The sequence below is a fragment of the Echiichthys vipera genome, assembly GCF_963691815.1.
Source record: "Echiichthys vipera genome assembly, chromosome: 7".
NCBI classification, from domain to species: domain Eukaryota; kingdom Metazoa; phylum Chordata; class Actinopteri; order Perciformes; family Trachinidae; genus Echiichthys; species Echiichthys vipera.
The window spans coordinates 15,051,355-15,067,876 of NC_139832.1; the positions used below are offsets into that span (position 1 = coordinate 15,051,355).

General features: G+C 39.9%; 2 protein-coding genes across 3 annotated transcripts; one reads left to right on the forward strand and one right to left on the reverse strand.

The window, feature by feature from the left end:
- The first annotated feature begins 1,484 nt into the window (after positions 1-1,484).
- On the forward strand, positions 1,485-6,608 carry mapda (N6-Methyl-AMP deaminase). Its single transcript, XM_083916731.1, has 10 exons — positions 1,485-1,559; positions 1,675-1,805; positions 2,902-2,962; positions 3,078-3,165; positions 3,646-3,727; positions 3,923-4,049; positions 4,591-4,671; positions 4,760-4,898; positions 4,989-5,089; positions 6,411-6,608. The coding sequence occupies exons 1-10, from the start codon at positions 1,515-1,517 to the stop codon at positions 6,600-6,602; spliced, it is 1,047 nt and encodes a 348-aa protein (XP_083772857.1). The 5' UTR covers positions 1,485-1,514; the 3' UTR covers positions 6,603-6,608.
- A 354-nt stretch (positions 6,609-6,962) lies between these two features.
- On the reverse strand, positions 6,963-16,214 carry nat10 (N-acetyltransferase 10). Of its 2 annotated transcripts, none has more exons than XM_083916717.1 (29): positions 16,114-16,214; positions 15,788-15,911; positions 14,643-14,734; positions 14,373-14,544; positions 14,065-14,187; positions 13,926-13,987; positions 13,718-13,832; positions 13,011-13,118; positions 12,753-12,886; positions 12,569-12,662; positions 12,381-12,479; positions 12,162-12,298; positions 11,564-11,688; positions 11,079-11,229; positions 10,573-10,669; positions 10,329-10,445; positions 10,037-10,138; positions 9,877-9,951; positions 9,670-9,786; positions 9,456-9,589; positions 9,325-9,373; positions 9,142-9,238; positions 8,557-8,664; positions 8,307-8,479; positions 8,107-8,226; positions 7,901-7,999; positions 7,418-7,491; positions 7,224-7,304; positions 6,963-7,144 (listed from the first exon to the last, which is right to left on the reverse strand). In XM_083916717.1, exons 2-29 carry the CDS (start codon positions 15,899-15,901, stop codon positions 7,000-7,002), a joined length of 3,114 nt encoding a protein of 1,037 aa, XP_083772843.1. In that variant the 5' UTR covers positions 15,902-15,911; positions 16,114-16,214; the 3' UTR covers positions 6,963-6,999. The 2 variants fall into 2 exon arrangements, with proteins under 2 accessions (XP_083772843.1, XP_083772844.1); XM_083916718.1 differs by having other exon boundaries at positions 7,022-7,144; positions 7,238-7,304.
- Between the last annotated feature and the right edge of the window lie 308 nt (positions 16,215-16,522).

Here is a 16,522-nt window from a genome sequence, read left to right on the forward strand (position 1 = left end):
TTTTATTATTTATTGCTGTAATCGGTGTAGTGTACAAACAAGGCGACAGTGCCACCAAGGGAAAAGCTTTGAGGGTGAGTTAATGGCCACATCCTTTTCAGCAAACAATATTTACATTTGTGAATATGAAATTTTGCCACAAAATAAATTAATTGATAAGGAAGTAAGAGTCAGTGTCATTATTGTGTAGAAAGAAACCAGAGATTATATCTTTGAGGGAAAATTAAAAATGTAATGGGACTGCAATGCTTGGAAAGGACGGTGGTTCTACAGAGTCCAAATGAAAGTGGGAGAAAGGAGATGTGCAGGAAAAAAACAAAAGAGGAGACAGTAATTTCAAGAATTAAATTTGGACACATTGGTCTGAACATCACGCTCTTTATAATAGGCAAGCATAATACTGGCAGATGTAAATACTGTGGGCCAGAAGAGTCAATAGCAGGTGTCATTATACACTGTGAGTGGTATAAGGAAGAAAAAAGACAAATGAGTGAAAGATTCAGAAAATAAAAATAAAATTTGATATAATAGATATTTTACAAAATAATTCAAAGTGCTGTAAGTGAGTGTGTAGTGTGTGTAGAGTGTAGCCGGCCTACACTTGCTTTGGATAATCCTGCGATGTGTGTCTAACAGTGAGTTGTTGCCTTGCCAGCCGAGGGGGTCTTTATAATGTGACATTTACACATGGACGGATCATGAGACAAAGGGCCCCTGGGCACCCACATTCAAATAGTCTACTTTTAGTCCTTTTGTAGTCTTTTTGGATCTCCTTTAAGTCAATTTTTAGTTGTTTTGTATGTCTTCGTGGTGGCTTTGCATCTATTTGTAGACATTTCACATTTCTTTGTCGTCAATTTGTTTTTTCTCTCTGCAAAATGTAAAAAAGACATTATTATGAACTGCTCTTGCTGTAATTTAAAATAATTAATAATAAAATAATAAAATACAGAGACAGTTGTTCATTTGTTCTGGCTTTGCTCTTACACCAAAAAACCATGGGCAGACCTTAACAAATGTATTATTGACTCTTTTACAATATATAATTAATTTTACTTTGGGAAAATGTTGTTTTTGGTTTCCATAATTACCCTAAGAAAGAAGGAAAATGTTACTTTTTAATAAATGTGTTTTTATTTATTGCAACTTTTCTTATTCGTAAAAGTAAATTCTCTAAGAAATGTTTTAAATAAATGGAACTTTACTTTAGACTAATCACACATTCAACAAATGAAAAGGCCGATAAAAACATTTACTTTTGTAACATGTATATAACCTTGTATGACGAACATAACCCCTGGAACATGTTCTCTGTATTCTCCTTGTATACTCTTCCCTATACGGTATTTGCGTCTACAGTATGTGAACTTATTTTAAATAAAGTTGTTAAAAAAGAGGGGACTTATTTCCGGGTTGCACTCGGTGGTGCTACCGGGAAATGTAGCCTGAAAACAAGCGTCTGTCATCGAAGAAGGTCCGCGGGTCTTAGCTCGGGCTTTTGTTTGACTGTTGGGATGGATACTGAGGCTGATATCTTTTACCGGGAGCTGCCAAAAGTGGTAAGTATATAAAGCATCGATTAATATTTAGTCGGAGGGAGGGTTTAAATGAACGTTAGTTACTATTTGTGGTAGCTTAGCTTCATGCTAACGTGAGCATAACTATGGTAACCAGGAGCTTCACGCGCATCTCAACGGCTCCGTCAGCTTCCAGACCATCGAGAAACTCATCAGCCGAAAACCGCACCTGAACATCGAGCACGGCATGACCGCTATCGGCAAAGGCCAGCGGAGGACTCTGGATGAGTGCGTACAACTTATTTAAATGGTGTACAAACAATACAGTTGATATCGGTGTAGATTTTGTTTCTTCGTGTTTAGTGGGAAGCAAAACATGTGACACACAATAATAATAATAATAAACTTATTTATAGATTTCCCCTTTTTATTCTATTAATTTTGCAATTTTTTTGTTTATTTATAAATTCTGAGTACATTTATATCTATGATACTAAAATATATCAATACGTTTATCATTTTTTATTTAATTAAATACATTTGCAAGAAAAACTTTGATTCAATTCAATTAGCTTGATTGATTCGTTGTCATTTTATTAATGTAGTTAAGTTTTATAATAATAAAAAAAATTTGATATAGCACCTACAGACAGAGTCACAAAGTGCTTTACATAATAAAATTGTAAGTAAGAAATGAGCAAAGAATGTTAATGATAATTCCAATGGAAATAAAAGTAATGAGACTTAAAAACACAAAATGACTCTTAATTATAACTTAATTAGTCTTCAGCTGCTTTTTAAAAGCATCAACAGAGGCCTGTGACAAATGGCACCGTTGATATTGGTGTAGATGTTGTTTCTTTATGTTCAGTGAGAATTATTATTATTATTCATATTAATTGATTATTCATGTATTAATGATAATACACTTTATTTATAAATGTCCCCTTTTTCATTATATTGTATTTGCTTATTTGTTGTTTTATTTATTTTTAAATTCTGAATGAATTTATATTTTGGACACTAAAATATATCCAAGTTTATAATTTTTGATAATATTTAAAAAATGCAATAAATTATAATATATATTTGATAGGAATATATGAGAAATATTATTATATTTTATTCTGTTAGATATTTGTTAAGTGGTTTGGAAAAAAAATAAAGAAAAAAATAAATGTATGACAGAGGAAGCTGTTAACTAACTAACTATGAATTATGGAGAAGTGTATACTTATTCCCGCAGTAAGGAAAATAAAACTTGGTTAATATTATTGAAATAAATTTAAATCAAATCAAATCTCAAACTGACAATGGGAGGGGGAGTGGGGGGGTCTTTGTTTAACAGGTCAATATTTAAACAACATGGTGCGTATGCACGCAGGTGTTTTCAAGTCTTCAAGGTCATCCATCAGCTGGTGGACACGGAGGAGGACATTCTGATGGTGAGGAGTGGTTGTTTGTTCTAAAATTAGCTTTTGTTGACTTTTATCTCGCTCTCTTTTTCTTTTTTTTTTGCCCAGAATATCAGTAACAGGTGTTTCTTTTCTTTCATCCCAGGTTGCTACAGATGTTATTAAGGAGTTTGCAGCTGATGGTGTCAAATATCTAGAACTGAGAAGTACACCAAGGGAGGAGAAAAACACTGGTAAAGGGGTCAACATCAGTGATAGACAGATACATCGGCCGGTCAATGTTATCAGACGATATTTGAGTTTTTTAGGTGTCGGCCGATGCGGGCTGCTGCGTTCGGTGATAGTTTTTTTTACAGACACGCGTCCACAGGCAGCTCCATGTTGCTTGAGACACCTTTTTAAGTTCAATAAATTTTTCTTTTTTAAATTTTGACTCGTAACATTTATCATGATTTTGTGTAATTTTTATGATGTAAATTGAGTTAGCAAAAGTAGTATCCGCTCCAAATATCATCTCAAGAAAATCGGCAGTCCATATCGGTCATCGGCTAAGGCTGATGAAAAAAAATCGGTATCGGCATCGGCCTTAAAAAATCCAAATCGGTCGATCCCTTGTCAACATGGAGTCTAACATTTTTAATGAAGTGACTTCCCGTCAGGATTGTTTTTCATTAAATTATTAGGCTTACTCATTTATTATCTTTTTCCTATAGGTTTGACAAAAAAGAGATATGTTGAAACTGTCATCAGAGCTATCCAACAGTGTAAAAGCGAGGGAGTGGACATTGACGTCAGGTAGGCATATTATTTCAGCATGCAACAAGTCCAGAAATGTATGTCGGGTGTATGAGGTGTGGCTGTGTTGAACACACTCTCATCACCGTCCTTTGCCGGTTCATTAAAAAAAAAAAAAACACTGCATAATGTTTTAATATGATGATGGTGGACACAGTGTGTGCATGGTTCTGAATGTGCCCATTTGTCCTGAAGGTTTCTGGTGGCGATTGACCGCAGGAATGGGACTGAAGTTGCCATGGAGACAGTGAATATGGCTGAGGAGTTCATGCTGTCCTCTGATGGTTTGGTGGTGGGACTCGACCTCAGTGGAGATCCAACGGTCAGTCAAAACTACAGTTTAACTCTCTCCACAACACCTACTATTTGCTGATGTTTTCTGGTAATAGTTATCATACTATGGTGGATTGTTTGTTTTTAGTCAAAATGCCAAAACAATGTGTCTTGGTCCCTTGGTGTTAAACCCACTTTTTACAGTTGGTGGGTGTATTTATCAAACAGATCACAACAGAGTCTCTCCCTGTTTTTTTTCTTCCAAATATGTATTGTTTTTTTCAAATACAGCTTTTTTTTACAATCTAATTTACACAAATTAAATTGACTAATTGAGTTAAAAGTTTTGGTTTGGTACAGTAATGTTGATGCCTCAAAAGTTCAGCAAATCATATCAAAGTCAGATCAGAAATACTTCAATAATCCCAGGGGGAATTGTTTTTTGTTTCAAACTCCAGCTATACAAACAATATATATAACAACAAGAATATTATACTGATACAAACATATATTTGTAAAAACTATCTTAATTGAATATTCAGTCAGACTTGAGATAATTCTGCTAATGTTAATGTCCTTTTCATTTTAAGGTTGGCCATGGCAAAACCCTCCTTCCTGCTCTACAGAGGGCCAAGAACTGTGGACTGAAATTGTCACTGCACCTCTCAGAAGTATGACCATAATGTTTTTTATTAATGTATTTTATTTGTAGTCACATTACCTTTGACCGATCTGACATTACAACAAAACTGTTTGCAGGTCCCATCACAGCTGAATGAGTCAGATTTGCTGTTGAATCTTCCTCCAGACCGGATCGGTCACGGCACCTTCTTGCATCCTGAAATGGGTGGATCTCAAAGTCTTGTTGACAAAGTGGTGAAGAACAACATACCGCTGGGTAAGATCTGGATGAAATGATGAATTCACTGCGGTGTGGATAGTAAGTTGATCTGTTTTCTTTTATTTCTCAACGTTCTTGTCCTTGTAGAGCTTTGCCTGACATCAAACGTAAAAGGACAAACGGTACCGAGTTACTCCAAACATCACTTCAAGTACTGGTACCAGATGGGACATCCAAGTGTGATTTGTGTAAGTTTCCTCTCTTTCTTTGAAAAAACATCTAGTACACGTATGTAAAATGTTTTGATTGGGGCTGAATTGTATTTGAAATATTTGTATACCACAATGATAACTAGAATTTCAGTACTGATGCAAGGATTATTTATTGTGTTTTACTTATATTTATATATTTAAATACATTTCTTTAATGTTTTCTTCATGACTTGTATGACAAACAATGACTTTTTAAATTACTGTTATGACAGACTATACTCTGACCTTTTTATAATATATCCTCAGGGTTATTACACCTTTGTTCAAAGTCAAATTCAAGCTTTGACAGCACCTTACACCTGTGGTAAATTTTATTTTTATATACAGTATACTCAGGGTTCCTACGCAGTATGGAAATTAATTTGAGTAATATCCAGGTCTGGATAAGTATGGAGAAAGGGAGAAGAGTATGGAAAAATGTTTGTATTGTTTCCAGACTATTATCTCACTTTCTAAAATAAAATATATTAATATATACAAATCAAATCAAGTTTACTAACGCAACATTTCCGACCTGTAGAGGATCTGAAGCTAATCTGGCTGGCTGTAGAATGGTGTCGGGTTACCATGGTTACCGTTCGCCATGCGACTGGATTCGCATTTATTGAATTTTTTCCATACATGTCATCTACATTTTATTTAAGATTTATTTTTATTTCTCATTATTTGACTCCATCTAATAGCCAATGAAGCAAAGACTTGCATCTCTTCTGGTACTGTCGAGGAACTACAAGAAATGATGCCATGACTGCTTTAGACAGGCTCACCTATGGCTGATTTAAGATTTTTCTGGACATATATTTTGACTTTTTTGACACGCTATACTATGACTTTTCATGACTTTTGTCAAGTAATTATGACTGATTTAGACAGGCTATCCTATGGCTGATTTAAGCAATTTGACATATTATATTTTGACCTTTTATTAACTTTTTTGGCTTATTTCAGACACACTTTTCTATGACTTTTTTCAATAAATTATGCCATGACTGATTTTAATATTTTTTGGACATATATTTTGACAAATGAAAGAAAACCACTAGAAACTTGTTTCCAAATGTGTCACCTGTTTGCAAGTTATATAGACTTGGCATCCTATGTAACCTACATTTTAATGATTTGATTAAAAATCACTTCCCTTCATTTAAAAAAAAAAAACAAAACATACTATGACTTGTTTGATATGACATTTTTCTGAAATATAATACTTTACCCCTGATGTAGAACCTGAAATGACAGTTAATGGTAAGTAGTCAAAGTTCACCATGAATAATCTTTATTCCTTGTCACATTACAGACTGATGATAAGGGAGTCTTCAGTACAGACTTGTCTCAGGAATATCAGCTGGCAGCTTCCACGTTTGGTCTCAGTCGTGAAGCCGTATGGAAACTTTCCCAGCAGGCCATAGACTGTATCTTTGCACCAGACACCGTGAAACAGCAGCTCAGACAGAAGTGGACTGATTTACAGCCTCAGGTGTTCAAGTGACCTGCTCAGTGGAACCTAAAGCCAACCATATACCTCAAATTTCAGTTTAAAAAAATGTTTACATTTACTTTTTACAAGTCTTTGTAGAAATCATGACATCAACTAAGAAGGGAAGAATAAAATACTGTGAAAATGTTTGAAATAACTGAAAGTAAATGATACTTATTTAGTACAACAATTGTGTGTTTTTTGATGATATACAGTGTCAAATCATAAAATCAAAGCAACAAACTTTGAGAAAAAAAAGAACACATCTAAGTGGATATCCAGTCTTTTGGTCTGCTCTTCAGTATCTGCAAGTTCGTCCAAGATTATTTGAAGTTTTCCAAATTACAGGTCATGTTGCTTCTGGTTTGTGCCCGCACACAGTTTGCTGTCAACACAGCACAGTTCACGGTCACGCCTTCTTTCCAAATTTTCCATGCTTTTCCTTGCTCTTCTTGAATTTGCTGTGTTGCATTTCTTTCTTCTTGAGTTTACCATGCTCAGGAGCCCCATTGCTTGCTTTGGCGTTTCCCCCATCCAACTTCCTCTTCATGTCACTGTTGAGTAGGATATTTTTACAAACATGTTTCTATGACAACCAACCACACTTGCAAAGGATCCTTAATGTCACTGTACCTCTTGATGCTCACGATAGCTGTGTTTCCTGCTTTCTTCAACACCTGGTCCCATTCCTCATCGTCTCCACGGATCTTGTACCTGTAAATAAAATAATGGGGAGATCATTACAGCTACAGTAAATATTGCCCATACATTTTTTTTAAAATCAAAATGCTAAACACAAATTCATCTCTCCCAAAAGTCATACTCACTCTTCCATGTCCATCTCCTTCACTTTCTCTACATCCTGTTTGTGTCTCTCCTCAAACTCCTTAGCTGCTTCATTCTGCAAATAACAGATTCGTTTTTCAACATTTATATTATGTTTTCATTTACATATAAAAAAAATCTCTTCACAGCTGAAAGAGTGACATGTCAGAGGAAGGTGCATTCTTGAAAACAAATTTGAAGAACTCCTTCAAGCTTAATGCTGAAGTATTAATCAATATGACGTTTAAGTAAATTACCAATCTGGAGTCCTCTGATTGGATTATGTGTTGTTAAGGCAGCTCCTGTGTGTGTATATATACATATGTGAAGATGCTGTGATGCTGCCCATATGCCGGATTCAGCATTAAGCGACGGGGTGTGTGGGAGTTCTTTTCATTATTTAAAAAGACATAAAACGCAGAAAAGCAACACATTTTCAGACAAGAAGCTTTTGCTTGAGAAATGACTCAAACAAAACCACATACCAGATCATCATTAAGGCTTTTGACAGTCGGCTCCATGGAAACGTCTTTAGTGGTCGCCATCTGTGCCTCAATAGCTTTTTCTTGGATGCTGGTGAAGACCTTGAGTCGTAAACACATTGAAAGTATTGAAGTTGTTGCAATAGCTTTAAATGGCAGCTTTTACGGCATGTTTTTTAATGGATTTGTGACTTCAAGAGTGAACTTACTTGCACAAATTTTCGAATCAGACGGTTGAAGAGGCCCATGAGCTGGGAGCTTGGGAGTTCAATTTCCTTTTCTAGCTGTTCCACTGATTTGTGCTGTAACCCTATACCAAGCAGCAACGCCTAGAAAAGAACAAGTATCATAATAATACTGTATTCACAACAAATAAACAACGGAGAGCATAATCAACGGGGAAACTTACACACTGTGCGGCTGAGAGAGAGACGTCACCGAGCTGCTTGAGGAAAAAAATGCGAGCCACTGTTGGGATCAGGTCCATGATGAGGTGGTAGTCCACCATGCTCCTCGAATACAGTTCCAGACGTTTGAGGTCGTAAGGGCTGAAATGGGAGGCCAGCTCAGCGCTAGTGAGAGCTGTGGAGGTCAAAGACAAGTCAGATCAGGTCTGTGATGGATGCAGAGGAAATCTGCTCAAGATAGAGGAATCTTACTGCTCGTCTCATCCTTTGACTTCTTGTTCTGCAGGATGCTAAGTGACAGGCTCGGATGGAAGCGGCTAAACTGGTAGGACAGTAGAGACAAGAAGCGCCGACGGAAATCTGAGGGAAACAGAAACTGTCCAGTTAGACTATAATAGGTTTAGGTTTTCACTGCAATTTAACATAAATAAACAAAGCACTGCTTTCACGCTGAGCTGCATTCCTGCTATTTAACAAATCCTTTTATCAAAATACATAACATGGAACAAAGAGCCAGATGATGATTGATTATGATGAGGTTTGATTTTCTTTCTGTCCTACTGCTCTCTGTTGTATATTACTCTTCTACTCTGGACTCGGTCAGACAGGCTTTTCAGAGACATGAGTAAAGCCAAAATATCTCAATCGCCCTGTGGTGGTTAGCTGTTAGTTTAGGAAGTGCTTGATTTTATATGCAGCAGAGTTTTCACACATTTTAAACATCAATATCACAGTCAGTCATGTTTATTTAACTTTGGGATGCCAAAATAGTCATTGCAATTAATATTCGATTAATTGTGCAGCCCTAAGAGGTAATGCTGGAAATGTTGTGTTAACCTTTCCAGAAGGCAGAGAGCCACTGGCTCTGCTCTGGGGCTTCATCGGTGTTCAGCTCCTTCAGCATCACGCAGGAGTGCTCTCCTGTCAGGTCATTCTGGAGACAACCACACACCAATAAATACAGTATGTGAACACAGCACAATGTCCAGAAACAAACTACAACATCTTTTTCATACTTACAGGAGTTTGCCTCAAGTAGACTGGAGTATAACCCGCTTTCCTCCAGAACCTGCAAAAAACGTTTTTGACATATCTAAATCTGCAGAAACATTACGACCAGCTTTCCCTTCTCCATATTCAAGGAAACTCACTTGAGCAGCTGTGTAGTAAGGCCGTAGGAAACGCCCAGATAGTCCAGTCTCTCTGCTCTTCTCTCGCTCAGCTTCAGCAGCAGAGGAGGGAGCTCCTTCCGTGGAGTAACCACCTCCTCCAGGAGACTGACGGCCTGGACAACAACTTACTCTAGTCACACTTCATGTGAGTAAATGTCTTTCAAATATAGCTGAATACATTTAATAATATTACCTCACTGCTGACGGATGTGATCTCAGTGCGATTTGAGTGCGTGCTCTCATCCATGGTGGGAAACTTGCCCTCATAGTACATCTGCAGCAGCTGGAGAGCTCTGGAGCCGTAGCCCATCTGGTGGACAGGGTGAAAATCAGTTGCATACAGTACATCTAGATTCATTAAAAACTGGACAAATGCGCTGAAGCCTATGTGAGCTCTTACCCCTTGGTAGTCTGGATTGACAGCTATTCTCACCACTCTGCCTCCAGAGAGGCTGCCAAACTCTGGGTCTTGGAACTACAAGGATAACAGCAGAGGATTGTTGTTTGCACTGTGGAAATGTGAGCTGTGAGGATTTTGTCTTTGTGACCAGACTGTGTACCTGTTCTGACACAGTCCAGGGAATGAGGTCACCAGAGGCTTTCTTTCCTCTGGACAGGCTGTTTAGGATGGACTGCCGAGATATTTCTCCCTCCAGACAAACCTGAGGGACCAAAGAAGAACAAATTTAGTCCAGTCAATAAATTTGACAAATGAAAAAATAACTGAACTTATTGGCACAGATCTACCAAAAGCCTTTTACAACAGAAGTTTGCTTTCAAATGCATGGAATGACCTTCACTCTTATGTCAATTAGAAACGCAGAGTTTCATGAGGGGTCCAGAGTGTCTTACCTGCACCACAGCGAGGACCTCGGGAAGTGAGTTCTGCGTGGGAGGAACGGGTGGCAGGAGGCAGAAGAGGTGATGGGCTGGAGCATCGGACAGCATCTGAAGGTCGTTTGGTGAATTCTGGATCCAGAGAAAACATTTTAAGTCCGCGAATAAACACAGGGTAGCATAATGTCCTACACTGCGAGTAGGACATTATGCTACTTGAGGAGAAGCGAGTTTTGTAAATACAAGCTAATAATATCACCTTGTAGTGTGATGCCACATAGAGGGCCATCAACCTCTGCAGGAAAGCCTCGGATGCCTTGTGGTAACAAAACAGCGTGTCTCTGTTCACATAATATCTGGACAGAGGGGGTTAAGGACAAACGCAGAAGAAAGTACAACGTATTGTGTGTAGGAGTGTGTCACTCTCAGATAAATTAGTGAAGCAGCATTTAGATACAGTACGTGATTTACAGTGTGATACAACATGAGACAGGTCTCTTACAGATAACAATACAATATGCTGCAAAACTTGTTTGATCAATGAGGTCATTCCTGGATTCACAACATCATATCATCCTCTTTGTAACACAAAAATGTCTTTGCCAGACTTGCAGCCCTACTCTACATGTTTACTAAAATGTCACCAGAGAAACACTTTCGTTCAAACCAAATTCTGTTGTTTGCATCATATTAATACAGTCCATTCAGTTCCTTCTAAGTTATGTACGTACATGTACCAGGTATAACTTAGAGCATCAAGGATACAGGTCACAAGTCTGTGGAAGTGGGCAACCAGAAATGAGCCTGGGTATGTTCAGACAGTCTAGACAGAGCAGGTCGTTCAGCCACTTTTCTACGGCGTCCCCTGGAGCGTACCGAATGGACTCGTGAAGAGAAACCTCATGGAGAGAGCGTGCTGTGAAACGGAGACAGATAAGCAGCAGTCAGGACATTCATATTGTGCTGGGGCCACCCTGGGAAACTCCAGAAAAGAAGTGACTCCAGCACTCCTGGTGTTTGGTTTCCAGACCCAGTGCCGGGCGTAGAGGTGAGCCCAGCTACATCTAGTCCACCTGACGTACAGGTGCTGGTTTCTATGCCACTCTATGATGCCTGAGGTCATCCCATCCAGCGCTCTAGCCTATACCTAACACCAGGCCTAGGCCTGTGAGCCTCTCTCTGAGGTCTGGCTCCAGGAGGTGGGGCCTCAGTTACACTGAACACATACATAGTAAAACACAGATATTTACCTGCTGCAAGCCTCTCTGTGTTGGTGGACCTGTTCTCTGCAGACATGCTCTGCTGACTGTCTGCACTTTGCTGCCTCAACTGCTGAATCAGTTTGAGGGAAAGCGAGCGCCCGGTACCTTCATACCTGCAGACGACGACGGAAACGGTCAGAAAAGCAAACAGCATGAGCTGAAACGATCAAGTGATTTATCAAATCGACAAAATATGAACTATTTCCATAACAGATTAATCGTGAACACTGGTTGTAGCTTCTCAAGGGTGAATATTTGTATTCTGTTATACTAACCTGAATGCATTCAGGGTTTGGACTACAGGTCAAATAAAACAAGTAATCTCAATATGTAAACTTTGGTTTATAAGGTTGTTTGTAATTCGTGAAAATTATGTGTATGAATCTTCCTAAACCCAACAATCAGTGGAAGATGATGATGAAGCAGCCGTAGAAATTACAGTTACAATTACATCATTATTGTTTCTATTTCACTGGTCGTTAAATCCATATTACTCAAAATAGTTTCTCAAAATGTCCTTGTGTCTGATGTTGGTCAGACAAAAGCAATGTGGTTATGTGAATATCATCAAACCTTATTTACTTACCCATTGATGGTTGAGGCCATGAAAACCAGATAAGGCCCCAGCAGTTTCTTAACCAGAGGAAGAGGGATGGCTGCAGCCTCGTCAATGACCAGCAGTTCAGCCTGGCCCAGCTTCACTGCATCACCTGGATGGATGTACTGTTGGTCACATGAACAGGAAGGTCAGAAATGAGTAATTCACTAACTACAGTAAATAACAGGAAAAAGATCAGAGCTTTACCTGAATAGTCTGCCTGTGCTCTTTGAAGATGTTTACCCGCACTACGGCTTTGTTGAAATCTGGATTCAAAGACTGAATGATTTCATAGTCCAGGTGCTCCTACAAATACAAAAAGAGGGATATAAGGTGGTGTGTGCGTGAGGCATGAACGCACTGTCGCTGATAAGGACAATACTTAGGCAGCCTACCTGATACTGCAAAGCATCAAAGCCCTTGAAGATGAATTCAAACATGGTATGGAGGTTGTCTGGGCTCGGCGAGGTTACAAAGATATTGGAGTACCTATAAAGAATGTCAGGCAATCATTTGTAAAAATGTAAAACGATATAACAAACAAAACTGATATGTTTGTATGATGTTAGGAAACGGTACCCAAAAGCCACAGCTCCAGCGACAGCCAGCCCCAGTGCTGCAGACTTGCCTCGACCACGAGCAGCAGTCAGAGCCACAGTGCTCCTCAGAGTCTTCTCTGAGATTGCCTCAATGAACTTCAGCACTCCTTTAGCCTAGAGGTAAAGTTGCATCTGTTATGACTTTTGAGGTGTCATTCCTCTGAAACACTGTTACTTGAAAATGTATTGGCGCATTTATCGAAAGTTACACTTGGTGAATGTGTAAAGTGGTCCTGACCTGGTCCATAGTCCTGCAGCTGTCCACCAACACACCCACGGGCTGAGTGTCCTGAAGGGACTCCTTCAGATCCTTCAGCTCCTGTTCCCGTGGAGACAAACCGTCCTCCTGAAGGGGATGAGACAACTGGTCAGAAATCAGGGACCATACAGCCAACAAGCAAAGCTTTATTTATGAGACACTTTTTGAAACTGTTTATGGAAGTGAGAAAAGAAAAGAAGACATAAAAACAAGGACATAAAGTGTAGGAACAACAAAATATAAGTGAAGTGTTATGATGCTTTGTTTAAGTAAACGTCTTTGTCTTCACAAGAATATTCCAAAGTCAATTAGCAACAACATCAGTGGAGACGAGCCATAACGGGTGTGATGTGTGATCTCCATTGCGCACGTTGAAGAAGGGATGCAACAATTCGTATCAATAATATGTACAATATATTTATTGGATTCATTTAGTTTATGAAATACCAGGAAAAAGTTTAAAAAGCTTGTAACAATTTCCCAGAACCTAATGAAACTTCTTGAAATTGGCATTTGGACTTCTAGTGTAAAAAAAACAAACACGCAATGATATTTACTTTAATTATAAAACAGAGAAAAGCAGAACATGGTCTTAATTTCGGCTGGATAACTGACTTAAATGAATAATTGATTATCAAATTCGTAGCAGATAAAACGACAAAACGCTTCTGCTCCGATATAGTTACCTGCGTCTTTGGAGGAACGGGCTTGATGTTTGCCATGTGGCTGGATATTGGCAGGATGTTGAGTTGGTCATCAATGACAACACAGTTTTTGCAGGAGGTGAGCGACAGAATGAATCTAGAAAGAGTGGAACAAAATAAAACAAATATCGTTAAACTGTTGTCTACAAATATTCCAAATTCCATGAAAAGTCCGGGGGACGTCACTTACCTCTCATTGAACCTTCCCACCACATCCTGATGGGCCTCGGTCCGGTATCGAGAGTGCACGTCCTGGATTAAAACAAGACACAATGATCCAGCGCAAACACAGGTCTGACGTGTGGAGATGGAACAGGCTAAAGACTTACCATTGTCATAGTGTACAGCTGCTTGAGAGAGTTCATGGTCCTGAGCAGAATCACCACGATACCACCTCCTTCCACAGTCTCCACGGTTCTCGCCAAGAGATTAGGAGTGAGAGCTTCAAAGTCCTGTGTGACGCAGAAAACAAAAGCTCTTGAAGAGTCAAGTGTATTTGCTACATCAACTTCAGCCTACAGCAGTGGTTCCCAACCTGTTTTGTGGATTGTGACCCAATAAAATTAACTTGATTTTTGTTTCCTCCTTTGATACCTCTTGGGAGCCACTGGTCTACAACCGACCAGGAGTAACTCACCTGCAAGACGCACATGCCGTAGGTGTTGCCCAGGATCTTGTGCGTCTCATTGTAGTAACAGTATCGGATGTTGGTTGCGGCAATGAAGAGTTCAAACGGGTCATCCTGATTCAGATTCAACGTGCCGGTTTTGATCTTCTTCTGCAGCTGTCTCATTCGCTTTTTCCGATTACTGTTTCAAGACATTTTTTGACAAATGAAACACCCATTTACCCTTCCGATGTAATAAATGGCAAACGGCTAAATCTCTTGGGAGGATTTTACGCTCACCTGCTGAATCCCAGGTCTTTTTTGTAGCACCAGAGTACAGAAGGCCGTGCTCTGACGGCAGCTTTAGACAGCATGTGATGCAGAATGACGACCTGGATGGGAGGCAGATGTCATTGGTTTTGATTCCAAATAGAAAGAAACTCACAGAATATTGAAACTGATGCATTTGCCTGAGAGCAAGGAGGATACGATGGCCATATGTCCCCAGCTCAATGTCTCCATAATGTGAACCATTACGGAGTCCTTTCAAAAGGGTTTTATGTTCTCAGCGATGCTTTCTTCCATATGTTCAGAATGTTGAAATGATCCACCTAAAGCTTATATTACACTAATGTTATACTACTTAAAACCTACGCCCTAAAATTTGACTTTTAGACATTGATTACCCCAAGTGAAGGAGTTCAAGTACCTCGGGATCATGTTCACGAGTGAGGGGACGATGGAGCGTGAGTTTGGCCGGAGAATCGGAGCAGCAGGTGTGGTGTTGCAGTCGCTCTACCGCACTGTTGTGACGAAAAGAGAGCTGAGTCGGAAGGCAAAGCTCTCGGTCTACCGGTCAATCTTCGTTCCTATCCTCACCTGTGGTCATGACCGAAAGAGCGAGATCGCAGGTACAAGCGGCCGAAATGGGTTTTCTCAGGAGGGTGGCTGGAGTCTCCCTTAGAGATAGGGTGAAAAGTTCAGCCATCCGTGAGGAACTCGGAGTAGAGCCGCTGCTCCTTAGCGTTGAAAGGAGCCAGTTGAGGTGGTTCGGGCATCTAGTAAGGATGCCCCCTGGGCGCCTCCCTAGGGAGGTGTTCCAGGCACGTCCAGCTGGGAGGAGGCCTCGGGGAAGACCCAGGACTAGGTGGAGAGATTATATCTCCACACTGGCCTGGGAACGCCTCGGGATCCCCCAGTTAGAGCTGGTTAATGTGGCCCAGGAAAGGGAAGTTTGGGGTCCCCTGCTAAAGCTGCTGCCCCCGCAACCCGACCCCGGATAAGCGGATGAAGACGAGATGAGATGAGATCTCCACAGTGGCTTAACGGACTTTACCTCTCAAAAACTGCACTTGACACGTTTTGGTGTTTTGTTTTTTTGCAATTTCAACTGTAAAGTTAGTCATTACCAAGCTCTTACAATAAGGACCCACGGGAAAGATTACCTGATCTCTCCCACGATCTCCCACAACCACAAATATGGTGCGATGCTGCAAAGCGACTCCATTCTCTATCTGGACACGAATCCGGTTGTCTACCTTCTTGCGGACTGTTGCCATCGTCTTACTGCTACTGAGAGAAACACAGCAAGAGCAAATATCAGTGCGACATAAACAGTACATTAACACACACAAAGTGCTGGCAAACTGAGTTAGAAGGAAGGATGGGCTGGCGGTAACTTGCAGCCAAAACAAATGAGTTGATCTGCCTCAACACATAAAGAAACACGGAATTAAAAGGTTCGTTTCAAACACTCAAAGTTTGCAGTTACCTTATGTTACACACACGCGCGCGCTGGGTGTTGCTTTAATCTTCAAGCAATCACAACAAGTCGAGGAGTGAATTGACAGTCTACAAGCCAGCCATCACGCTGTTGATACACTCACGTGGAGACATCCGTTCATGGAGGACCCACCGGCGTGACGTCAAAACTGCGCGACGGCTGAGCAAAATGTGTCCCTGGATTTTGTCTGCCAGGGGGAATTCTCTACAACTGAAACTTTAGACAAACTCTCTTGATAATTGGTCAAGTTTAAGTATTGTTTGTATTGCCGCTGTACTCATTCAGGACATTAAACCTTTGTAGATGGTTTGTTTTGGGCGTTGTTGGGCGAACCAATCCATTATAATTCATCATTGTAAATTCAACTGGGCTCCTTTTTTTGTTTGTTTGCTTTTTA